Consider the following 26,936-nt stretch of genomic DNA (forward strand, 5'->3'; position numbering starts at 1 on the left):
AAAGCAGGAAGCGATGCTCTGCGTAAGTCTCAAGCTGAAGAATGAATTGCAACTGTTTGCTGGGACTATCGAAGTCGAGCCGCGCAGGGGGTGGTGACAGGCTCCTCCTGGTGGTCGGGAGAGTGTTTTCCCGCCACGTTGCTTCGTCCATCTTGTCTGTCAGCCATTCTTGAACCTCAGTGACACCGGGCCCTGGCCGAGGCAAGTTCGTGCAACCGATTTCACGCTCGATCAGTGTCAGCATGCTATGTACAAGCACACGCGATGCGGTTTCTTGAACAAGCATTGACATGCAGTTACGGGCATCGCACTTCCTGACACCCTTACGAGCTGTACCGCCTAAGGGGTGGTACAGCTCTGGCGCACTGGTGGAGCGAGACAAACACAGCAGCACCCGCTCGTACGCAACCACCGAACATCCTTTCTTTCTATTTCGTTATAGCGAGCGCCCCGTGACCTTCCGGCGTGTATGAAATGCGTGCGCCACCGATCCTACTGCAAACAAACTGTAGGGCACGGACGCGATCGCTCGGATAGCTTCAGGCCCCGCACCATGGTGCCAAACCCTCCAAGACGCACATATAGCAATAATTATTACAAATAGGCTTTTGCTAAGTTTGCGAACTTAGAATACGAATGAAATAGTCTTGCTGTACGATTCGATAATTAAATTTGAAATTCTCAATATATTTTTCTTCATCTTCGACTATAAAGGTTACGACCACTTACCTGGGTCTAAGGGGGACGAGCGACGCAAATAATGAATGTTCGAAACGACTGGTGTGCTGTCACTATCTTAATGACTATTTAAATTCAACTCATTACTTTATGGTGATTCATATTTTAAGCCCCCCTGCACTCGTCCCCTTTAAAGAATCTCTCTATAACCGTTAGGTATCTTTTTATAGTTCCCCGTGGTGGTTGAGTGCCTCTACTATTGCCAATTGTGTGGTGGACACTCAAGACAAATTTCCGCCGCCGCCGTCGTCGTCGTCAGCGTCGGCGTGAGGTTTCAAGTTCGAGCGGGATAAGGTCGCGGCCACTCGCCGTTGCTGTAGGAGCGATGGAAAGCCTGCGAGGATGAGCTGTGAGGAAAGGTAGTCTAATGAGAAGACGTTTTTTCACGCACGAGAAGCGCGCGGGAAGGCGAGAAGAGTGCGGGCCATCTTCTCGCACGTGCGCGGGGAGACGTTTGCGCGCCTTAGAAGCTGGGGGCAGGGGGGGGCACGGAGGCGCTTGTTCCCTCTCCTACTCCGGCTGCGTGGCGCCTCCGCGCACTACCCGTCTTGGAGGCAATCTGCGCTGGGTTCGAGGGCCAGGCGACCCCAAGATCGCTGATGGCTTCGTGCGCGCTGTGTTCTCACCCGCTGAGTTCGCGTTAAAGCGAGAGACTGTACGAAGGGCAATTTGCTCTGCGCTTTGCCGCCTTTCATCACGTCGCCGCCATTGCGACAGTGAGATGTGTTCGCGTTTGCCTGTGCGCGCGTGACACCGTGTTTATTAATTTAGTTAGTGAGCGAATGCTTACAGCACTTTATACGGCTTGTAAAAATGTACTAGCCTTACTAAGTATAATCTTCCAATATTTGCTCTCGCAATCAGTACATTCAATGTATTCAGGCAGAACTGAGACGTTTCTTCAAGGGAGAAAAAATCAGGCAAGCAATAAATATATATGGTGATCTTAACTGTGGGAGAATGCTGCAGTAAATGAATATTTGATCACTCATTTTCCACCGAATAAACCAATTTGCATAAGGAGTCATTCTTTCTTGTTTACACGAATTAGGTTTTTGGACCATTTGAATATATGTAGGTTTATTGCAATTTCTATAAAACATGGAACGCTTCTGGGGCTGGTCAACGTGTTCTATTTAGCTGAATAAAACCACAGTGTGCTCACCTTGCTACGTGCATTTTTTTTTGTGCTTTCATAACTTCCCTGGTAAATGTAAGCATATACGTTCTGTAGACTTCTTGTAGAGCGACTTGCCTAGGCTTGCTCTTTTAGCTAAGTAAATTCTTCTTTTTTATGGGCCTCATGTCAATAATAACTCTTTTTGTTATATTGTGGCCAGATATTGAGAAGTCTCAACATACTTCTTATTTGAGAAAGAACAACACCACTTGTTTAGAGTCCAACAGCTTTTATTTACACATGGAAGCAGCGCGTTTCGTCATTTTAATGTAGTCAAGGGCAGGGTCATTCTCACGCTATCTACGCACAATTTGAACAGCAGGAAGACAGGAGCAAGGATAACACTGTGACTTCACGACATCAAAAGAAAAAAAATAGTAGACGCAAGCTTGTTCACACCTAACGATCATCTTGAAACTACGAAATCACAGATGTGGCATATTTAAAGACGTCGAGCCTATTTTCACAGCATGCAACACTATCACTTTGCATCGACGCGACATCTGTCAAAGTAAGCAGAACTAATGTCCTAACGGAGAGTACGTTGACATAGATTGCCATTCTTAGATGAAATACCTTCAGATTTTATGTTTAGCACAACAACTACTACATCCGTAAATGGATTTTGTTCTGAAGCCCTCTGACGACAACATCTGTTAAAAGCGCGGCTGCGTGACGAAAAATCCTGAGGCGTGTTGACTAGTGTGTGGCAGGACAACTGTAAATTTGCACGCGATATTATCCGGCAGTTGTGTTGGTCGCCACCATAATAAGGCAGTAATGCACCTTCGTTCCACGTGGTCAACGTCCTGTGTCTTAGTAACGCTATGAAAGCTTGCAGCAAGAATTCATGTCACCATTAAGAATAAACAAATCAGCTAAATATAAATTCAAATGTTTCTCTCTTTCTTTTTTTTCTTTAAAGGGATCATTGTACTGTTCTTTAAGAGCACTACACGATTTCTTGTTTTATCTATCGTTCCTTTGTTCTTTCGGACAGAGTTGATTCGGAATATTAAAATGTCTGCTGGAAGCATCTTGAGAGAACCAAGATAATGGCAGACCAGCAACTACTTTTCATCATGCATATATGACAACAGACATTCAGTAAAACCTTTCGCCTTTTCCTTAAACACGCCACGCCGATAACACTTGAAAACGACTCCGTGACCTAAATCTTTGATTTCCTGATTGTGTCGCCCCTGAGGGGCCTTAGGGAAACAGTCCGAAAGGATGTATGACTGCATATTGCCAGTCTTTGCAAGCCAACCTTGTCGAGAGCCAGTTAAAAAATAATCACGGTACTAGCAGGCTCTGCCAAGACTTCAAGAGGCGTCGGGGGTGGTGGCGCTCCGCGGAGCTCTTCCCCGGGCTCTCGTGTTCCCGCTAGCAGTTGCCGCGCCTGTGCGTCTGTCCGCTCCTAACCTTTTTCCCGCCAGCTTGGGCCATTACGTAGCCCATGGTAAAATGGGTAGAGCTGCTGTGTTGAGAGAACCGGATTCAAAACCAGTCATTGGACGAATTTGGATCATCCGGTATGTAGCACTGTATATTTGGTGCTCTTTAATGAACCCATCTGACTTCATCTTGAGTCACTGGATGTGTTCCACTGGGTATGTTCCGCTCTCCAATGACCGACCCTCTATGCCGCCAACTTGGTTAATTAGGCACCTGATACAGAGTGTCTACTGCTCGTTAACGACGTTCTATAACTCCCACTTAAGTCAGTAGGTATGTGTCACTGGCTACGTGGCCCGCTTCAATAACCTCTGTGACGCCAAGTTGGGTCACTGGGCATTTGTCCTTAGGTGTGCGCTGCGTTTCACGATAATCACTGCATAAAACATAAGCACAATAATTACGCCTTAATTGTCAGATTCATTCCCATATAATTCAAGTCTCCTATCATCTCAAGTGAATAGAGAAAAGCCAATTTTTATCTAAATATTTGCAGTTGGTGCGATGAAAGATCTCGTCTGACCATTTCGCATTGATGTCCTACTGATAATATTTACGGGAACAGCTTGAGAGTGGCGCTTAGAGACACAGTTAAATACACATCAAATTCGAGCGGTTATAGAGAGAGAAGAAAGTGCCAAGAACGCAACAATGCAAGTCTGATAAATAGCGATTATTTAGCAGTCACAAACAAGAGAGTTCCATCAGGTAGCTTTTTTTTCTCATCACTTTGTATGCAACAACATCGACAAGAACGTGGCCTCATAGACGCAGTACGCCACAAAACGGAAAGGAACATGTGGATTTTACTTAGCTGACTGGCCACCCGAGTCACAGCTAAGGCTCGAACCACGCCCTAGTCTCATCCAGTTAGTTGAGGCACAACCTTCCTTATTTACCATTGTACCTCCTTTCAGTGTAGTTCGCTCATCTAGGGACCGTTTCTATGTTCGCGTTCTCTTTGGCTGTCCTCGTCTTTCTTTAGCTATGAACATGCCACGCAGCAAATGCCAACTGGGCCAGGTGCGAGTTTTTGAGAAGCTACCGTTGAACATGTGCGATGAACCTGGTGTCATAACATCATAATGTCTCGGTGTCCTATTGATTCTGTCAAAAAAGAGCCCTGTGGTGTGAAGTACGTTAAGGGTCTGTTCGTTCGTTGTAAACACCATTTTAGTTCTAGTTGCTTATACTAATAAAGACTGGTATCACGCTAAATGTGCGATTCCCGGCGAACCAAATTGCCTCACAAACTCGATTTTGAAACGTGAGATTATATTCCAGTTAATTTCATTGCTTTGACGTCCCATTATTAGCCCGCTACGTGGTCTCCCAGCGGCTATGACATTATGTTGTCACGCACAAAGTTGCGGATTAGAGTCCTGACTGTGGAGACGGAATTTTGTTTTGAGTGCGAAAAATCTCCTGCACGCTAGAGAGTGGCAGGTTATTGTACACCTCTATGAGAATATGCACAATAAGTGGTATCTTTGTGAGGTGGCATCTCGCGCTATTGGCATTACAATAAGGAATGTAACTAGATTTGCCGAGTACAGAAGTCTTGGCTAGAAAAAATCATCATGATACGTTTTATGTGGTTCGACAACGTCGAACGATAGTCTACATATGGGAAGGAAAACTTCGCACATTACGACAGCTAGCTGTCTTTCCAGCCATGCATTCATATCGAATTTCCAAGCTAATACGCGTGCTTGAATGCCCTTTCCAAAACCAATGTTCCTACACTGCTTTCTCGGCTGTCTGCGTTTCCTTACAACTGCAAGGCGAAGAAAAAAAAGCCATGTGTTAAGCTGGTAAACTGAATCTGCGTCAAAATTACAACTTCTGACTGGCCTTTCATCGCTTACGTTTACTACCACGCTATCTCAGTTTCGGCCATGTCATGGGTGCCTAGCTCCGGCGTTGCATCAGATCTCAAGACTGATGAGTGCTACGCGAGCAGATAGGTGTCCATTGGAAATACGCTACTTGATTCCTTACGTGCACTGGCAAGTTTTATTATGCCTGCGACGGACTATGTGTTAGTCGCAATCAAGATGTTCTCGCAGAATGAGCAATGTCGGAAATGTGCGAATTCATTGAGACGAGGTGTTAACAGCTTTGGTAGGTAACATAAGCTGACCGGACAGCAGTGGTCACGCATTTGTTCTGCTGCTCAATCCCAGCTGCACAGTTCATATCTTCAGCACAGGTGCACTGTGATTGTCATCTGGGTTATGTTGTTCCTGACGCAAGAGATCACGGGGGGTACACACACGCACTCGGTGTTCATGAGAAGCCGATGCTGGATCCCATGGCTGGGTTGCGTCAGAGCCATGGCTCTATTTGCTGGGTCATGCTCGAGGTAGGATGCGTGTTCTTTGCCTACCTGAGCTTCCTAGACTGCAATCACAAGAAACTTGTGACATCTGCTTTCGCGAGTGAAAGTCGATCGCAGTGAAATTCCTCGGAATTAAACAAATTCTTCCTGCATGCGAACGCCTCTTGAATCACCGTTCTGAAACGTTAACGTGGTCAAACCTTGTAGATGGCGTAGACTTGGACCGCGAGTTACTGGAACCACTACACAGGTCATGTAAGTCTTATCATAGTTGAAACATCATGTCAGGTTCTCAAGGTGCTAAATAATACAGTTCTCGAAAGGGCCCTATGTACAAGTATAGGCCCTAATCAACTGCAAGCACCAGCCATTATGATGACGCAGACACGCCATTCTTCAGAAAGCCAGATTTCTCTTTGTCCCCGCTGCCTTCCATAGGTTGCGGATTCGAACCAACGACGTTGTTACTAGCTCAATAATCACGCCAACTGCATTGGCCACCCTTGGGAGACTGTTGTATTGCAGGGGCGGGGGCCGAAGCTGTTACTGCATCTTCTACGACACACAATCTTCTGATTAGTTAAACGTTTTACTAGGACGTCATACTGGCAGTTTCGGAGTCTGCCGAGTCCGGGCAGTATTTCGCTGGCGTTCGATGTAGGCAAAGTATATATCTTGATCCCACAGATGCGGACACTTCGTTCCACTGCGAAATTCATCTGCCGGGTTTAGCATAACGGCATAGGCAGCGAAACGTCACAGTAACTGGCACTGGAGGCACGCGCGAGTCCACAAGAAGTGTTTCTGCGGGAAAAAACACTAGCGACGACCTCCGCGCAGCTATGACACCGCGCAGCTGTTCCTCTTGAGCAGCGTCTTGTCCTTGATGGTCGGGCTGGTCGGGTAGACAGGCAGCGAGCGACGCCTCTTGTTCACGGCGGCCGGGTTCAGGTCGTACGGGATCTTGGCCTGGACCAGGAGTTCCTTGAAGACGGCAAACACGTTGACGTTCTCCTTGGCCGAGGACTCGACGAAGCCGTGCTCCCAGTCGATGGAGATGATGGTCTCGGCCACCTCTCGCCTGACGCGGCGCATCTCGGCGGGCAGGTCGCACTTGTTGCCCACCACGACCACGGGCGCCTTGGCCGAGTGGAGCTGGACGATCTGGTCGTGGATGCGGCGCGCCTCTTCGAACGACTCCGGGTCGTCGATGGCGTAGACGAGCACGAACGCGTCGGCCGTGGTGATGGCCAGACGCCTCATGGCCGGGAACGGGTAGCTGCCGCTCGTGTCCACGATGTCCAGCGTGAGGGATGACCCGTTCAGCTCGTACTCGCCCGTGTGGAACTGCGCCAGGGAGACAAAAGAAACAAAACAATGAACCAGTGAAGCTCAAGCGCCCTTTTTTTTTCACACAGGTTACTCTTCATTGCAAGCACCAATCATTCTCTAGAGTGAGTGATAACTCGAACAATCAGTCTTGCGGAAACGTGTGAGATGGAAGAAAGTTTGCAACATTGCTAAATTTGGGACACGCGCAAGACGGGAGACACGAACTGCAGCAAGCTGGAAAGCTGTGTTAGTCGCTAGGGATTCGTTGGTCTGTGACAGCGCCTCAGACGAAACACACAAAAAGAAAACCACAGCACGAGCGCTGCCTTCTAACTGAAACATTAATGGATGGATGGATGGATGGATGCAAAACTTTAATGAAGGTCCTGAGGTACGCGACTCAGCGCGCTGCGGGCCGCTCCCACGTTGGGACAGTCAAGCCATACCCGACCGCCGCATTGTGGGCCCTCTGGACAGCCCGTAGTTGCGCCCCGGCATCGGGGCTCTTGATAGCGGAGAGCCACTTGTCCTCATTCATTTGTTCTGTGCCTCGTAACGAGGGGCAACGCCAGAGCATATGGTCTAGGCTAGCGATGTCATTGCAGTGCCTGCAAGAATCAGTGGCATAGGTGTCGGGATAAAGCTTGTGGAATAAAGCTGGGCTTGGATGCGAGTCTGTTCGCAATAATCTGGGGGTCAATGCCTGCGCTCTATTTAACTTCTTGTGTGGAAGGGGAAAATCTCTCCTGTCGAGATAAAAGTTCTGCGCAATTTCATTGTATGTGGTCGGTTGATCTCTGTTCTCCACCACTGCGGGCCGGCGTTGGAGTTCTCCATGGTCGCGGAAAGCGACACCTCGCGCCTTGGAGTGGGCCAGCTCGTTGAGGTTTGTGGGGCCTCCCACGATCGATCCTATGTGAGCGGGGAACCACGTTAGGGTGTGGGTAGCGATGCTTTTGCCGTCGAGGATGCGACAGGCTTCCTTACACACAGCGCCAACGCTGAAGGCGTGGATGGCTGCCCTGGAGTCGCTGAAGATATGGGCATGTTTGTCGTCCAAGAGGGCCAAGGCAATGGCCACTTGCTCGGCCGCACGCGACGACGTGCTTCGTACCGAAGCGGCGTTAACGGTCAAACCCCTGTGGTTGATCGACACTACCGTGAAATTGTTGCTGTTGCCATAGTGGGCCGCGTCAACGAAGCAGCTGCCGCTAGGGAGTTCTGCCACGCGGCGTAGGAGCGCCACCGCCCTGGCCTTCCTTCTTTCTACGTTGCGCTGGGGATGCATATTGCGCGGGGCAGGCGATATGAGGATGCTATCTTTCTGCTCTTTCGGAAGGCCCTGATAGGCGTCTTCTACAGTGGCCGGGGGGACGCCCATCTCTGTTAGGAGTCGTCTGCCTGCCCTGGTGCCGGAGAGCCTGAGAATCTGTGCCCTTTCTTATGCTTCTGCAATTTCTTCCAGGGTATTATGAATACCCCACTGCAGGAGTCGGTCGGTGCGTGTGTAGTTTGGTAGTCCGAGCGCGCTCTTGATCCCCCCCCCCTTATCATGGCATTTAGCTTGTCTCGCTCGGCCCTCTTCCAGACGTGCATGGCCGCTACGTACGTGAAATGGCATAACAAGAAAGCATGGACTAGCCTTATCAGATTCTCTTCGCTCAGGCCTCTCCTTCTGTTAGCCACCCGCCTGATTAGACCGATGACGCTATCCGTCTTCTTTGCTAGTTTGTGAATGGTGATGCTATTTGTGCCCGCCCCTTTGAGTGTCATTCCCAAGATCCGAATGGACGCGCCTTTGGGAATGGGATCTCCGCACTTGGTGTAGAGATTAATGTCAATTTCAGTGGGGGGTTTCCAGTTATGTGGATTGCGGCCCTTTTTAGTTGGGCTGTAGAGAATGAGCTCCGATTTCTTTGGGGAGCACCGGAGTCCCGTGTCGGTTAGAAAGCGCTCTGTAGTGTCGACAGCTTCCTGGAGAGCGGCTTCGACTTGTCCGTCACTGCCACCCGCGCACCAAACAGTGATGTCGTCTGCGTAGATCGTGTGACCGATGCCCTGGACCTTGCCTAGGTACTTTGAGAGGTCGACCATTGCGATGTTAAACAGGAGCGGTGAGATAACTGACCCCTGAGGGGTGCCTCTTCTGCTCAGCTCCATTTTCTCCGATTCCAAATCTCCAGCCTTGAGGATGGCGCATCGTTTGCTCAAGAAAGATGTTTTCGATGTATAGTGTATTGCATAGGTTTGCATTAAAGCTTCAGTTTGAAGTCAGCGCTCGTCCTGTGGGTTTCTTTTCCCTGTGTTTCGTATGTCGCACTGCCGTATAGCAATGGAATAATAAACCCTTGGGACGGAAATGAAGGGGCGAAGAGAAATGTCGCAGTAAATATCGCAGTTGGACGACATCAATACATTCCTCGACGGCGATTTCTTTTTTCCGATGAGTTCGTAAGGGTAACCCTATTTATCATTCGGCTACACCAAATTGCTCACAATCCTTACTTTCATAAAAACGAGCCAGCGCAACTACGAACAGTCCAGAGCGAGATAACTATGCACGGGAGAAATGCACAGTAGCGCAATCTTGAATAGTGATTGAAAGCTATATCGACGTCCGTGTTCGCGCGCAATCGTTGACGTCGCTTGAAAACATGTGTGGCGGCCGTACTTAGGGAAAGTTCGCGAACGCGCGCCAGAAGCGGCCATTTAGGAGCGAGAACTCGTACGTCAGCGGCATCACGTACAGAAGCGACCGCTATCGCCATTGTCCTCAGTCACAATTTTGTGCGAATAACTTTCACTTCGTTGCATTCCGTACCTACCGGAATCCGTCAGCAGCAGCCCGGGTAGCGAACACGTGGCCTCGCACTCTGAAGTACACCCCAGACGTTCAGGCAAAGCGTGCGGGGTAGGGGGTGAGGGGGGATAGCTCGCGGGGAACGGTCGCACCTCACGAAGCAGCCCATTGAAAGATAGGCACGTCGATACGAGCACAAACGGGCTTTCAAGCTAACGCGTAACGAAGCTGCCGGGTCGTCCGTACTACGGAGCCGGTTCTTGCGCAATCGCATGTCGCAATCACTTTCATCCCATAACGACGCAGACAGCCCGCGGCTATTATTCGGGAAGAGGCGGTGGCCGGCACCATCGGGACCTGCCGCAATCAACGTCTCCTCGGTTGCTTCGGCAAAGCACCGTCGTTGACGCCCTGCAGCTGGGCGGCAGTGGCTTCCGCGAACGCGATCCCTGCAGCCATCGATGCCTCGTCTCTCGTGCCGGCATTCCTTTCTTTCTTTCTTTCTTCGCTCTTCCCTCTAACCTTTACGGCGCTCCCCTGCCTCGATCGGCGGTCCATTCGGCTGGAACCGTGCCATTCTGTCGCGACGCCTTTCTGGCGTATTCGTCAGCCTTGCCGACTATATCAAGGTGAGCGTGTGATCTTTCAAGCTCTTCCGATTCCTAAAGTCGTATCTAATTAGCCTCCTCTTTTGGTTCCCTTCGTTTATTGCGTCCACTTGTTTTTAGGTTTCGCTTGATTCGTTGCTTCATTGCGCAGAAAGAAAACCTCTTGATATTGTTCAGTTTGTCTACATGTCTCCGACACGTTCTTCAATCTCGCCGACTGCCACTGGGAAAAAGTGCAAACGTTCGGTCTTCCCTAATTGGGAGAGCGATGTCCAGTTAGCTTCCCTCTTTGTTTCCTGATGTACATTCTGTCTCCTTGCGCTTGTTCTTCTTCATTGACGTTTTCAACGAAAGGAAGAAGCAGTCGACGAAGTAAGCTCACTTCGTTAGACACGCGTTCGTGATTTATAAGACTGGTCTTCTTTTGTTTCGTTAAGCTAAGAAAAAACATGGGTCGTTCGTTTGAGAAAAGCGAAGGAAAAGCTTGGCTAACAAGACTTGCATCAGAGGCACGCGACGTTCCCCTTGCGCGACTGCACATGAGAGGGGCGTTGTTCGCTCAAGTTTCTCTATATACAAAAGTGCAAAAGGTAATCCGACAGACAGGCTAAACATTGTTTGAACGTGCTTTTCGAGGTGGTCATTGATCGTCCACTGTAACCGTCGTCTGACCTTGGCCGGTAATCTTATAGAAGCCTGTTCAGTCAGCTTCATTTGTTATTAAGCTATCGCTATGCCTAACGACCGGCTGTTTTAATTATTAATTCATTAAGCGGAAGAGGTCATAAAACGAATTTTTTTTTCACTCACCCACTTGCTCGCACAAGGCAAGGCAGACTGCGCCCCCGGAACTTCGATAATCATGGACCACGACACAAAGTTGAAAATAGAAAGATATGTGGCACTGACTTTGTAGTTCGAAGCAATCAATGTTTTCTCTTTTTTTTGCGAAAGAAGCAAAAGAAATGTTGTGTGATCAAATATGACCAACTGAAAGCTTGTCCCTTTTTTGTTATTTCAAACGCAAAAAGAGGAGAACCAGGGCTATGAATAAGACAAGTATCGTACATTGTTTCATGGGAAGAACGTTCCCGCAAAAAGAAAAGAAAGAAAAATCAAGGCTGTTTGTCCCCGATCATGTATCATCAAATAGTTTTCCAAGCAGACTGATTTTGCCAAGCGTGCGTGAGGGCATTCAGGAATTGCGAATGAAACAAGAGGGGGTGACGCTACCTGCAAACTATGGGCGATCATTCCAGGAAAACACCGGACTACAATTCTTGGCTCCATAGGCTCCACCACCGAGCCTCAAATCAGCCTAAATTTGTATGTATGATCACTCACGTCCCTGTGCAAAGATCCAAAATGCCAAAGGGTGTGCAAACGAATAGGATCCGAAATAAAAGAAAAATGACAGTTTGGCCTGAAGGACGGAGAACTGACGGTGACAGCGAGGTTACTTGAAGAAAGCCTTCACACGTTTTAAAATGTTCAGTAATTATTTCTCTAACCTGCTCTAGTTGATCGGTGTTGTCAATGTCATTTATAAAAATTCTAATACTATTGGCCTAACACTAGCATTAGTCGAGTTTGTAGCGCTGGGTTCACACGGATAAGTACCAAGACATGACGTGCGCTATGTATCAACTGATTTTATTTCAGAAGAGCATGGCGATTTCTTGTCCACATAAGTGACATGCTCTTCTGAAAAAAAAATGATTTGATAGACAGCGCACATCCTGTCGTCTTTATCGTCAGTGTGAATCCAGCGCTCTAACCTCAGTTATTGCAACGAACCAACTAGGTCAATTGTGGCCCATTAGAAGGAGTATAATGATTCCATTCCATCCCTTTTCATTTTTTTCACGCTTTTATTTTTGTCACCGCTCTTCTTTCCGTCCTTACTTCCCCTTTCCTTTCCCCCAGTGCAGGGTAGCAAACCGGAGGTTCTAAATCTAGTTACCCCCTTGCCTTTCTCTCATTTGCAACTCTCTCTTTCTCTCTCTCTAGCTAAAAAAATCTGCACTCCTTGATACTAGTATGTTTCAGTAGAAGTGTCTATGTTTGCAAAAGTATTCCACTTGCTTGTGTTTTTTGACCGATGAAAATAAGCCTTGACCGATGAAAGTAAGTAAGCGAACTTTAGTTCCTTGCCTTAAACAATCGTTGGTGTTGCTGTTCTCAGTATTGTGTGCGTGCAACGCATCTGTCGGAACGACGTGTGACCTGCGGGCGCAGGGCGGTTTCTCGAGCTGCGGAAAACAGCTTCTTGCTCGGCGTCCGTTCTTTGCGATGTTCGGAGTGTACCACGAAGAGAAATAAAACTTGTACTGTTTGAAGCGACGTGCTTGAACTCCTCGGACGGTGTTCTGACTACAGTCGGGCCCGACTAGCGCGGACGCGACATACACGGGCGCGGCAAGACTGATGACACCCTTAAAACTTTAACGCTTAAAAGTTTTAACGCTTAAACGCTTTAACGACTAACAGATTTTACGCTTCAAAGCCTTAACGCCTAAACGCTTATAACGCTTAAAAGATTTTACACTTCAAAGCCATACCGCTTAAAAGATTTAACCCTTAAAAGCCTTAACGCTTAAAAGCTTTAACGCTTAAAAGCCTTAACGCACCGTTTGCGGGCCTGTAATGGCACAGCGCGGGCGCCACTACGCTGCCCGTTAAAATCGGCTCCAGGAAAATTACATCGCTTTCAGGTTTGAGCACTGGTGTCGTTTTGCACTTTTCAACATTACAAAATCTGAGAAGATATTGAGATGAAAGCCGTGTGCCGAGAATGTCGCGTCTTTCACGACATTTGTTTGCAGGCTGCCATTCTCAAGAGTCTGCGGAATGATGTCGTCAGCGCTGTAAGACCTGGCTTGAGCAACTCTGGCGGTTAATTAGTACAGCAATCTATCTTTAATACAGGGTGCGCGTAAACACGTATGACCAAAAATTAATGCGGAGAGACACGGCAACGCTCATGTCGACACACACGCACACATATTATATATATAGCATTCCTTCTTCGTATTGGTCCTGACAGTTCATTCAACTTCGCAGAACTTGCGAACTCGAGGCTCCCCTGGCGAGACATATGCTGACTGAAATTCTATTTAAACTCGACGTACTTCTAGCCACCTTGGGTCATGTATTACGTAACAGCATGCCTTACAGCCTACAAAGGCACATGATGTAAATTGCTCAGGAGCACACGGAGTGAAAATCATTCGCACCTGTGGCGCTTGTGAAATTAAGCTTCGTTAGTGTAGACTCGGCTAATGAAACGAGCCGAAGTTTAAATATTACCAGTTCATTTAGTCCAGTGAGATCAAAGCGTGCACTGCATTGCATAAATTTTAGACTGCTCGGGATAACGGAAGCGCGCTAAGAGAAACTACTGTGAATTCCAGCGAAGAAAAAAAGACAGATACGGTGGCTTCTGTCAACTGCTGCCACGGCTGAAAAGGCTGAAAGATTGGTTCGTGTACGCTAGTATCTTATTCCGCGTTTTTTTTATCACGCTTTCAGATTTTATTCTACAATGCCTGGCGCTAAGACATTGCCTAGTAATGTATTTCCTGCGATTCTTATGCCTACCTCGTTGGGTCTTTCGAGCAGACTCGATCGACTTCATTTCGTGTTCGCATACGTAGCTCCTGAAGCTCTATTCTATTGGCCGAATGTTCTTAAGTCCTTCCTCGTGAATAATCACTGCGACGAGAATTTCGACCGTTGCCCTCAATATTCTTGTCCCGAATATTTTCAGACGTAACGCAAGGTTGAAATTTGTGCTCGCGTTCGGCGAGTTACACAGAAGCCCACAAGAGGGTCATGAATATGAACAAGTCTGTACGACTGCTTCCCTGCCTTGGGATTGAAACATAAGCGCCACAAATATAAATGCTTTCAAAAAGGGTGCCGCAAGCAACAGCAAGAAAGACGGGCTGTACGCTCATTCGCGGCGTAGTCTTGTATCTAATTAGGAGAACTCTTGTGTCTTTTCGCATATTGCGGATGGTGTGCGCGATTCGTGGAGCTTTTACTTGGATGTCGTAAACAGAGGCGATTGCACTCACCGACAAGCTCTGTCTCACACAGACGCACTCGCATTCCTCATCTAGGGCATTGTCGACTCCTCAAGGCAACATACAGGGTGTTCCTTTATTTTTTTTTTTTTTTGTAGTCCATACAGAATTTTTTTTAATAAAAACGTAATGAGAGCAGCGTGCGTCCATTTTTGCAGAAAAGTACTTAGGCGAGGTGCACACACTTTACCACTAATACCTTCAGCAAAATTCCGTTAATTAAATATTTGTTAGTGCCTCGGGGGCAGTTGTCTGAATGGCAAATTTGGAAGCAGGGACATTTTCGTGCAGACCCAAATTACCCAGGCCCCGCGTATTCAAACAAAACAGAGGACGGCGCTGAAGAACTAATTCACTGTCTTCATTAAGAGTGGGCAGTACAGCGCTGTCTCTGTGCATCTGTTTCTTTCTACGTCCTCGTTCGGTCGCGCTTGCACACTCTATCATGGATCCAAAGCGACTAGCCCGCCAACGCGCTTTCCAAGTCCATACAGCACTGTGCGGAACAGATCTGACCATTATGTGCATCCCTGACCCTGCCGTACGCAAGCTGCAATATACGGTATGGTTCATTCCGTCCGCACACTAAATCTCACCATTAGTGCGGAGAACGTGATTCACTGCACCGCACACTGGTCGACTGGTAATATGCTTGACCACTGGAACCATACTGGTCCAGCATGTCCCGTACCTTGTGTGAACAGACTGTACCGCCCGTACATGTCTGTACGCCCGCGTGTGTATCCAACACCATGTACTCGTGCGCCTACATCTACTCCGAAGCCCGATTGCAGCTGAAACAAACGTGTTCCAAGAGAGATCCGCAGGCGTCGCTTTCTCGCCGCCCATTGCCCGCCAACCATGGCAATGGGATGAAAGCACGCCACGATCGAGGCGTACGAGAATCATGTGACAGGCTACTCGCTGTTCTTCGCGCTCATCCACCTCCCACCTCCAGCGCTGTCCTTTCATCTTCTCCCGTCTGTCACCCTTAAACCAAAAAAGGCCGGATAAGAATACCTAAACTTTAGTTCAACAGTTTCGTTAGCAGTGGGCTAAACATTAGGCGGAGAAATAACGAGCTGGCAGGTAATTTTTTGTCTCGCCTAGAACAGCGAATTCCGGTGGAGGAAATCGATAGCAGAAAAAAATTACCCTCCAAACACTCCGTACAGATGCTTTACCAGCGAGGCCGAAGCGTGCGGCCCCGGTGTTGATCACAGGGTTAACCCTGACGGTCCATTAAACGACGGCTTGGTAGGCTGCCGGATCCTCGGTACGCAGTTGCTGCTCGCGCTCGGCTGCACGAGCCATTTCTTGTGCCCAGGCTTCAACATCGGCACGGCGTAGACGAGCTCGTTCCTGGCTCTGCTCGCGGAGTTGCTGATCTAAAGCTGCCTGCTCCTCAGGAGTACAGCCACGTCCACGTCTGTGTAGAGCGCGCGAGCAGACGGCCATGCTCTGCGGGGCGACACCGTGCGGCAGTTGCGAGATCTGACGCACTGTACGCAGGGGCATGCGCGGCCTAATATACATGCAGACCTGCATTGCAGGAGTGGCAACGTTGAAAAGGGCCGTTGTTTAACCGAATATGCGCGCTTCCTCAGGGCGCTCTCGGTATCTTCATGCCAACAGATTACGCGTTTTAGCTGATAACACGCGCCCGACTCTCACAACAAGCTATGCGCGCTTTCTGGTCGTTCCGATTAGGCGGTGATACAAAAAAATTATAACGCCAACAACGGCGCGAAAAGAAAATCAAGGCGTTTATTTTTTGATGCCGTCTTCTGCCTGCCCTTGGCGCTTATGAATAGTGCGTTATGATGTATTTTGGTTCAACATTATCTATTACAGGACGTGGCGTTATCAGCCATTGCCGAAGAAGCGAAGCTTCAGCAGAGGGCAATCTCAGGAAGGAGGCAAAGTTTTAACCACAAGGCCCCTTGTGGAAACATTGTCTACAGACGTGGCATCTTCAGCCATTGCCGGAGAAGCTTCGGCATACGGACAATGTTTCCACAAGGCCCCTTGTGGAAACATTGTCCGTATGCCGAAGCTTCTCCGGCAATGGCTGAAGATGCCACGTCCTGTAATAAATAATGTTGAGCCGAAATACAAAATAACGCGTTAACTATAAGCGCCAAAGGCAGGCAGAAGACGGCATCAAAAAATAACGCCTCGATTTTCTTTCTACGCCGTTGTTGGCGTTATAATTTTTTCGCATCACCGCCTAATCGGAACGGCCAGAAAGCGCGCATAGTTTGTTGTGAGAGTAGGGCGCGTGTTATCAGCTGAAATGCGCACTCTTTTAGCATGGAGATACCGAGAGTGCCCTGAGGAAGCGCGCATATTCGGTTAAACAACGGCCCTTTTCAACGTTGCCACTCCTGCAGCGCAGGTCTGCATGTATATTAGGCCGCGCATGCTCCTGGGTACAGTGCATCAGATCTCGCAACTGCCGCACGGTGTCGCCCCGCAGAGCAAGGCCGTCTTCTCGCGCGCTCTACACAGACGTGGACGCGGCTGTATGTATGACGCGTGGCCTGCCTATTTCGAAGCCGGAGAGAAACTGCTGCGCGAGCGCTCGGCGGCGACTAAGAGCAACGACGTCACTACTGGCGCAGCTAATTCAACAACCAACTAGATAGCACGAGGCCTGTTCACTCCCGCCCATGAGGTCATGCTACCTGGCCCGACTGCCATAAAATCTAATGGGGATGCTCCGGTGCAGGCAACAGTGACTTTGACGTCACCGCTTTCATAGCGCCAGCCTTGGCAATGGCAATTTCGGGTCAGTAGCGTGACGTCGTGGATCGGGCTAAACAGGCCTTGCGCTATCTAGATGGTGTTGGCTACTCGAGCGCTTCTCTCTCCCTCTCTCTCTCCCCTTCTCTCTCTATTTCTTTTGCGTATGCGCGTGAAATTGCGCCGGGGGCGTTTTCGGCGTGCGAGTGACCGACAGACGGACGGACGGAAGAATTGGCTAGCCACATACAGCTTGGCTGTAAAACGTCAGCACGTTTTATCGGGAGGGGCCCCGACGAGCAGCAAGTACCACACGTGCGCTCTGGCGCGCGGCGTTACTCCTGCTCTGCCACGCAAACACGCCAAGCAAACCGGTGACCCAGTTTCCACGCCGCTATGCAGTCCGCTTCCGCGTTTTCTTTGCCTTCCTTTGACGGCACGTGGCGGGATACCGAGATACCGATACTTGCGAAAAACGACGATAAAAAATCGCGAGGGGGGGGGGGGGGGGGGTAACACGCTACGACGACGACAACAGTCGTGTAGCCTGGAATCGAGAGCGCACTGAGACAGTAAACGTGGAGAAAAACACGAACGACATCGGCAAATAAGTGTCGTATAAAAGTCCCAGAAGCACTCTACCGAAACCACGTCTTCAGCGCTGGCGAAGCAGTTTGAGTGCGTTTTCGCTTTCCTAAATACTCCATAAACTTGAGCGGGATGAGCAGTTTGAGTGCGTTTTCGCTTTCCTAAATACTCCATAAACTTGAGCGGGATGAATTTCGACCGAGCGAGGGTCACCGACGTTTTTTTTTTTTTGCGACGTTGAAAACGCAGACACGCGAGCGTGTATAGCTGCAGTTTGTGGAATACTCGAGGGGCCGAAAGACGTACTGCGCGAACTTGTTACTGCATCTGTGCTTTTACCGTTCCGTCAGCAAGACATCTCCTAGGTAAGCGCCTCTTGTTTCGCGTTACCCAGAAGCGGGTCTCTCGAGGCAAGGATCGACTGAGAACGACCTGTGGACGCGAAATCATATTGACACGTGTGCTTATCTTTATCGGCCGACCACGTTTCGCCGCCTAACCAATGTTATCGCACAGCGCAGGACGCGCCTGCATGTAAAGGAGGTTTCTGGAATGTTATAGATGGTTCCGTCCACTGTCTTTCCCCGCAACTTGTGTAATCAGATTGCATGCATGCGCGACGCGAATAGTGTAGAACTTTGTGGAAGACACGCGGGTCCCAGCTGTTAATCTGGAACATTCGACGACTGATCTATAAAAGCCGACGCGCTTGACCCGCTGATCAGTTTTTCGACGATCGCCGACCTGCTCTGTGGGCACAGGTTCGGCCAATAAAAGTTAGTTTTTTCGTTCACAGTACTGCTACTGTGTTCTTCAACGTCACCACCACGTGACAATATTTGTGGGCTCTCTGAGCTCCTTAACTTGTTAGTAACAGTTGGGACGTTCGCTACAGACTTGCACCGGGCAGTTGCGTGCACAAAACACGCAGATGCGCCCAGGCAGGCTCACTCGCTCGCTCGCGCGCACCGACACACATGCAAGCTACATACGTGCGCACGGGCGCGCAATCGCGTGGTGCACAGTACTCGCGACATAAAACGCTACAGTCGGAACGTGTCACTCATGGTGACGATGATGATTTCTGTTACCATGCTCTTCGAATCGGGGCGGAGAGAAATAGTAGGCTAGCCTGTTTGAGCTAATCGGATATCTTGTTACAGGCGTGTAAGTTCTAGAATGTTGCCTCTCTCTCTCTCTCTCTCTCTCTCTCTCTTTGAGCTTTTCTATTACTCATGCCTGCAGGCCGACCCCATAGCTACCATTTTATTTCCTTCTTTTTGTTTTTCTGCGGAATCTGTAAACTGCTCCTGATTCGTCGACTGTTGACTAGTTAATGTCTGCGGTGCTGGTGCATGCAGCCTCATCCCCCACCCCCCACCCCCCCATGGGCGCCCGTGGGAGCAAGGTGCTGCATTGTGTTATAGTGCGAAGATGAAAGGTTGCATTATTTTTGTTTGTTTTGTCGCGCTGTTACTGCTTTCGGATGCAAGCGGAGGGGTTTGCGGTTCATCCCGGTACCGACTGTTGCGACGTTCACCGCTGTACCACTGTCGCGTTTTTTTTTTTTTTCATTCTGTGACTAGTACACCTATTCACTTTTCGTGCAGTGATTCTTAAGCAAGCAGCATTCAGTCAGGTAATTCTCCCGCTCTACGCTTTTCACTGAGAAGGAATAAGGTAACGTGGGGCTGTACGCACCTAGCGAGTAGGATTATCCGACGCTTTCCCCAGAAGAATGAGAACGAGAATAAACACGATGTCTCCTTATTCTCGTTTTTGCACATACACGTTTCACGTTAGGTATGTAGTTGGGTCCACGCAATTATCTGTCTATCTTGCTCGCGCTAACTACCCCCCGCCCCCCGCTTTTTTGTTCCTTTTCTTTTTCTTTCTTTTTCTCCTGAAAAGTATGGTGCAACACCTATCCAAGCGAAAGTACTACACTGTATAGGCAGTTTCATTTGCCGGCTGACCGTCCCGCCTATAGTATATATTTCAAGGAGGAAATGGCATTTTGCGCTTATGGCGTTATACGAAGGACCTTTCGGTTCCACAGCGCCGTTGCGGCACTGCCAACGAGCCCACTTCAATGGAACCCACGTAACTTAGTCTTAGAAACGTTCCGCGAGGTTATCAGCAACAGTCAACCGAAATCATCGGCGCAGTCTCGAAATCCCATAAGTTACGGGGCGGGCATGCAGCTCTACTTATACCTGTAGGCTACGTGGTCTGTGTGTGCTCCGCGTGTTTTCTGGGCTGTGCACCTCACCGAGAATCAAAAAGGCAGCAAACTAAGGGGGCAAGGAAGCGAGACGGTGACCTACCTTTATTACTTACGTGCGTATCTAGACACGGAGTTGCCTGCATATGCTGCGAGTCATGCTACTAACTTACTTATCGTTCTCTAATCACGTCTCAGAAGTGTTCCGCCTGTGACTCACTTCACAAACCATCGGCAAACGTGCCTGACATAACGTATTCATCTTCACATGATAACGCAATCAAAGCAGCCTGGCCGCGTTGGGTGACGGCGGCAATCCGACATCTTGAGAAAGCAAAGAATTCTGGACATCAGAAGCAGGACGCGGAGAGGATAAAGGTAAGACATAACTAAGTCCCTAAGAGAGTAACATAGAAAGAAAATACTAGATCCGGATTTTGTTGGGAGCGTTGCAGTTGTAGGCACTGCGTGCATGTATGCGCGCGTTTTGGTGCGTGTGCGGCGATTGCGTCGCACCTCCACGAGGTCCCTGTTCCACGGTTGAAGCCGCGTTCACCACGTTGCAAGCTGTTGTTCAGGAGCTCTCTCGGCACAGGCCCTGTCTCAGCGAAGGGAGAAGTGCGACTGACGGTGTTCCTGAGCAGATCCACCGTCAGTGGGTCCACCGTACATAAACTCTATATATACGGCAGACCACCGTGTATGAACTCAACCACGTTACCGGCTTCCCGTTAGTTAACATTTTTTTTGCCACTTTGACACTCCCAATGTCAGCTCATTCATAACTTACTTAGTAGAATAGTCCCTCCTCCACCTCTCCCCCCCCCCTCCAAGTTGCCAAGGGAATGGGGAATGCGCCTAACATCCATCTACATTCGTCTATCGTACGCTGCGGGTGCTCGTGCGAGAGCAGGCCAGCAGAGAGAGAGGCCACTCGTAGCGCTCACCTCTTCGACGGTGGCGAAGTAGTCGACGGGGAACTCATCGTACAGGAACTGGTGCACGATGGCCGTCTTGCCCACTCGGGCGGCTCCCAGCACCACGACCCGGTACTGGTCCTTGGCCGGGTGGTGGTGGTGGTTGTGCGCGTCTTCGTGCGGGGGCTGTAGCGTCGACAGCGATGGTACCTGGCCCGTGCTCGGCATGGCGATTCTGGGCCGCTGGTGAGCCTGACTGCCGGCGACGGGGACGACGACGGTCGACCACGGGGCCGGCAACTGCCGGATTAGACGGACTCTTTGTCAGAGGTGACCTCGAGGAGAGTTAGATGCGCCTGCGAAGAAGTGTCAAAGAGAAATGGGGAGATTAACGCGGTGTTGGTACGTACGCGCCCAGAATGGGCTCACAAAGCGTTCTTGATTCTCCACAAGGGGAACTTATTGCGCTGCATGATACATCAGACATGCAGCATGCGACATACGAACTTTTATTGTTTGTTGCAGAACACGGAGAAATGTAATACCTGAGGGGCTGTCTACCTCAGTCTCTCCAGAGCAATTACAGATTAGAGTTATGGGAAAGGTTAAACGGCCTTTTCTTTCTTCTTTCTGTCTTATTTGTTCGGATTTTGACAGGAACGTTGACAGCCATTGGGCAAATTAGCTGCCAGTTTTTGAGAAACACTTTAGGTACGGCCGAAGAGAAAGCCATGTGGAAAACTTTTTTGTCGGCATTACGGCCCTAAATATGCCTCTCCTTTCTTGAAAGTGTCGCCGAAATCTTAGTGTTGGTACGTCGTCGTGAAGTATATTTCTGCAGTATATTTCTCAGTTTATTCTTGTGTTTGGGTCCTCATATAGTAGGAAACGTTCCTCAAACCTTGTTATGTCGACGTCACTAAAAAAAATTTATTCCTCTGCAACTATATGGTGGTGCTATCTATGAACGTAGTATCCCATTTTACCGATAAGCGAGGAACGATACTCTAGGAGATACAGTTGGACATTCATGACGTCACAGTGTGCTGGTTCAAAAACTTGAGGGTGGCGGAGCCACCTGTATTTTTTTCTTTTTTTTTCATGTTCTTTACTAGCTGAAGGGCTCTTAACGTTGTAATGGTAGCCGTTATGCTATTGAATGGGTCTAATCGACTAATCTAATAATGCCCGATATTCCTCCTTTGTCTTGGTAGAAGACACACGAGAGCAAGCATTACGCCTTCTGAGATTGACACTAGCTCAGCAATAAAAAAAAAAAATCAGAATAAATTGCAGTACTTCACTTGGTCGGGTGTGACCATTGAGTGTCATTTCCTGTGTGTTTGCTTCCTTTATTATTATTTAGAGTAACTGGCCCACATTTTGTAGCAAGCTCTTAGTTGGACTGATTTATACTGCACCCGTCATCATCCTTCATTCATGATATTAACACAACGTTCTCGAAAAGCCGGCAAGATATTATTACGCTTGTGAGCACCTGCAATGCATAATAAATTAATAAAGAAAAAGATTAATGACAAGTGTTGCGTTCTTCCATTGGTACCAGCGTAAACGCCAAAAATGATTTACACCCTTTGGGGATGATCTTGTCCCCAAACACCGACCGTGATCGATTTTGCCTCTCTTTCCTTTCTTTACCGAGGCGCGTCCGGTTCTTCCAGGTCGCCAACGGCTTGCATGTTACCAGCGCAACACGGCATTCTCGACAGGAAAGTAGCGAGCGCAGAGTTTTTCAATAAACTAACCGCAAGCGAGGCACAAGATGATTAACGTTCGGGGGGGGGGGGGGGGGGTCAAGACGCGCCCCCGACTTGTGTACAGTATTCTTACAGTGTAAGATTGTTTTGTGTAGTACATCGACTCCTGCAGAGGTAGGCAGCGGAAGCCATGGCGCTCCTAATGACCCACTTTCAACGCAGCCGCAACGAAGCAATGCCGCCTGGCCACCTGTCGAGAGGACGCCGCCGTGTAGCCAAAGCCGGTTCCCAACAGAAGCGGCGGAAGGTCAAATCAAATCAAATCATATTTTATTCTCCAGCAAGTATCTGGATGGTCACCTGGGCTAAAAGTTGTACGACGCCGTTTCATTCAGCTTTTTTATCGCGTTTCATTCACCTCGTACGCGGCGCCGAAGGGAGGGGCTCTTGCAGCAGCAGCCGAGCAGCAACGTTGGCCCGTCGAGTCGTTTCGGCCACGTCATCTTTCGATTCCCGTGACATTTGCTTTCTTTCTCTGTGCGCGGCTTTGTAATGATGTTATATTTGAGGAGTCTATTGATAGGCGCCAGTTCTTCGAACTCGCAAATGTAGGGAGTGATGAAGATCAAGGATGGTCTCTTTAACCGCGCGTACCTGGCAAGCCTTTTTGTCGTTATACAGGGCTGCTCTAGGGCACTCACCACTGTGCCCGGTCTGCGGAGACGATGAGACCATGGGCCACACTTGCTTATGCTGTCATCCTTTTTTTCGTACTTGAAAAATTGAAAAGCATGACTTTGGATTTTCTTTTTTTTTTTTTTTGTCATACCGGACATGTATTTACTGGGATGCGATACAGCGTGGCAAGACTAAGACAGACAGGGAAAGAGACATGCTTGATATTGTTTTCTCCCTCTCAGTCTTCACCCTATTCGCGCTGCTTCGCACTTCAGAAACCATGCAGCGCCAACTGCCCCAAAGCCGTTCACTGTTGCAGTTCCCTTCTCTGTGAGCCTGCTGTCATGGACAAGGTCATCGGCAAATTCGCTCGGTCGTGGAGGGACTTCTCTTTGTTTCGAGGCGATTTTCTTCATAAAATTATGGTATAATACGGTATTTTTTTTCTCATTCGTTCCGTTCTCCTTTAAAATTTATCCTGTTTCGGAAACAACTAAGCGTCCCTTCTAATGTCGTCCGACTCGTGGTCAGTCGAGCGAAGTGGACAAGCCACCATCGGTAAAGGAGACCCATACCCAAACCTAGCAGGGTAATGATTTCGCCGCGACAAATTGCGAGAAATTCGCTTCCAGGAATCCTGTGACCCGAAAATCGCAGCTTCAAAGTAAACATTTCCGACGCAGGAGCGAATGTAGAGAAAAGTTATAATGAACCGTAATGAATCGTAGTGAATAGCTATCAAAGTGCAGTGAAATCCGAGCTCTTGGTCGAATATCGAACGCTGCGAAACAACTGCTTGCAAACGTACTGACGAGCACAATGACAATGATGTCCCTTACACGTTTAAGAGCTGTAAGGAATTCGACAAAATAAAAGATTTCCTCCATAGCTGAGATTTGGACAGTCAGTTCGAACTTTGCGTCACACGACAAGCAAAAGTGTGCGGAGTAATCTCCCCTCCTAAAGCGAACATATAATTTGTAACAACTGAGCGTCCGAGGTGCCACGTTTCTTGATATTCATGAGGAAAAAATAAATCTGTTCAATCGACGCGCTAAAAAAAAACCGATGTAGGTGAGATAATTAGTCTAAACTTGTCAGATCTTAAATGCAGTCTGCGACAGAATATTTGTTTTGTTTCCTTCAACAGTCAACCGTAGTGTACTGACAGGGCTCTCAGGGCAGTGCCACCCGCAAATATATTGTCTGAACGACATTTTATCGCTAGTCCAATAGCTACCGTTGTAATAATCGCGCACATACTAAGTAGATGAAACAAGCTCCATGTCACCTTTCCCAACTTCTCTATCCTCCTTCGATCTCGCAAGTGCCTTCTGTCGTTCTTCATATGATCTTCTTCAGCTACGATATATTTCAATACTTGGCAGGCAGACCAAAATTTTACGCTCGCTCAGCTTGCGCTAAGCTGTGGCCCATCTGCGGGCAAGAGGTATTTCTTAACAACTACATAACTGCCAGCTAAACGCTCTGATAAAATAACCGTTTTCCGGCTAATTGCGTGCTATAACTAGCTTGTTAGAGCAACAAAGTATGCAGAATGTAGACGTAGGCTTCGATGAGTACCCTCGCCGATCAATGCACACGTTTCAACCTCATCGGTAACGACTGCATAAAAACGATGTCCAACCAACAGAAAACAATCCACGGTCTGTGCTTGTTCGACGAACAGGGTTGCATAATAACCTGATGGATGCATAGGGCACGCACGTGTTTGCTTCGAGCGCCAGCGCTAACCTTCCAGTCGGCAAAACGCGGCAGCCGTACAACGTCAGTCGCCGCCTCAGACACGACTGTACGATAGCAAGTGGTGACCTTCCGAGCGTTGTATTAAGCTCGACGCATGAACAACAAAGAAACGAAGAAAGTATTAACCACATGTAACCTGCTCCTTTAGTCGATCAAGCAAGAGTCTGTGACGCTGTGTGCGAATAAATCTCGTACTTCGTGCGTCTATTGTGTCTTGCGCGGTATTATTGTTTCCGGTCCACGCAAGAAAGTTCACGTAACTGAGCGCTGCCTGTGCTCACGTTATCTTGTACGGTAAGGGTTACAAAGACCACGCGTTAGCCGCCGGTGGTCACACGTAGCCATACGTTACAATGTCCGCGAAATGACAGACTGCAGCGCTAGTTGCCACGGCAACCTGTACACATCAGCGCAAACACACACGGACGTAGACAAGAAAGGACGGCCGGGACAGGACGTGATGGGGAGTACGGCACAACAGTAAAACAAAACAAAAAGAAAAAGAAAGTCGCACCACCAGATCAACTCGGCAGTTTAAACTGACACAGGCTGCTATCGCGACAAAGACTGCACTTCTTTTTTTCTGATAACGCCACCGACGGACAACTGACACCAATCATTGCTTCCAATCTTAAGCTAAAGAGCTTGAAGTATTTCCCCTCGCGAGCTGGTCAGTTTCTGGTCAGGGAACGAGTACGGCTAAATAAAGGCTTGCATTAATACACCTGTTTAGGACTCACCGGCAACAACTGTACAAAAAAACGATGCCCAGCCATCAGACATCAATTCACGGCCTGCGCTTCTTCGGCAAACAGGGCTGTAAAATAACCTAACCGATGCACTGAGGCATCCGTAATTGTAGCGTCCATAAAAATGGACGGCACAGTACCATAACGCTGAAGTAATGCGGACGCTGAGAGGACGAACATAAGTGGTGCGCTGCTTTCCGACTGCGCCAACCAGCTGAGCCAACAAGACGGAAACACTCTTTCATTCATTACCCACAAATACATTGGTCGTACGTTGGCCACGCAGGGGCCACATATTGGATCTCATTGATTTCGCTGACGTTAGGCCAGCGTTGGTCCCCTTTCTCATACTGCTGGAGAGTGCGATCACTCGATCGCGAACGTACACTTACGCGCACAAAGCTCGTTTGCACTAGTCTTGAATTAGCCGCACTCTTCTACACCATAGCTTCATCTCTCTCTCTCTCTCTCTCTCTCTCTCTCTCTCTCTCTCTCTCTGGCACAGGCAGCTGTCGTTGCGGGTTATTAAAACCCGATTTCATTAAAATAAAACAAAAAAATAACTCAGCACTGTGCGCACTGAAAAAAAAAACCTGTTCTGGTGTGCACCCACCGCTTTAGCAGTGTCATCGGTGTAATTAGCACAGTGTGAAAAAAGTTTTGCGGCCCCGCTCTGTTTGAGTTACTGGGCCACAAGATGTCATATTAGGTTCGGAAAAAAAAATCCCCCCCCTTTGATCACAGTTTCCGCTACTAGCTCGATAATTTTCCACTTCTGCAACATAACAATAATAGTTAGTATCCCCGTGCTAAAATTTCTTCTGAGTTTGAATAGTTCTTCTAAGCATGCAGCGAATAGCATTGGAGAAGACTATGACCCCTTCCCTGACCCTCTTTCTTGAAAGGTGACTTTCCATATTATCTGTAGACAACCAAGTTTGCTGTGGAAGCCTTGTAGATATTTCCTAAGCTATTCACGTATGCCTCTTGGAGGAGGGGGGGTGA

The 26,936-nt window shown here is 48.6% G+C and overlaps 1 protein-coding gene across 2 annotated transcripts in view; it reads right to left on the reverse strand.

Moving 5' to 3' along the window:
- Nucleotides 1–2,136: 2,136 nt before the first annotated feature.
- Nucleotides 2,137–26,936, reverse strand: part of LOC142590199 (GTP-binding protein Rhes-like) — an 83,012-nt gene continuing 58,212 nt past the window's right edge. For both annotated transcript variants that reach the window (XM_075702109.1, XM_075702108.1), the window contains exons 2-3: nucleotides 21,050–21,375; nucleotides 2,137–7,064 (exon numbers count right to left, since the gene is read on the reverse strand). In XM_075702109.1, the coding sequence (XP_075558224.1) occupies nucleotides 6,558–7,064; nucleotides 21,050–21,247 (705 nt within the window). In that variant the 5' untranslated portion in view covers nucleotides 21,248–21,375 and the 3' untranslated portion in view covers nucleotides 2,137–6,557. The remainder of the gene's footprint in view (nucleotides 7,065–21,049; nucleotides 21,376–26,936) is intronic.

The sequence above is a fragment of the Dermacentor variabilis genome, chromosome 8 (genome assembly GCF_050947875.1).
Source record: "Dermacentor variabilis isolate Ectoservices chromosome 8, ASM5094787v1, whole genome shotgun sequence".
Taxonomy (NCBI): domain Eukaryota; kingdom Metazoa; phylum Arthropoda; class Arachnida; order Ixodida; family Ixodidae; genus Dermacentor; species Dermacentor variabilis.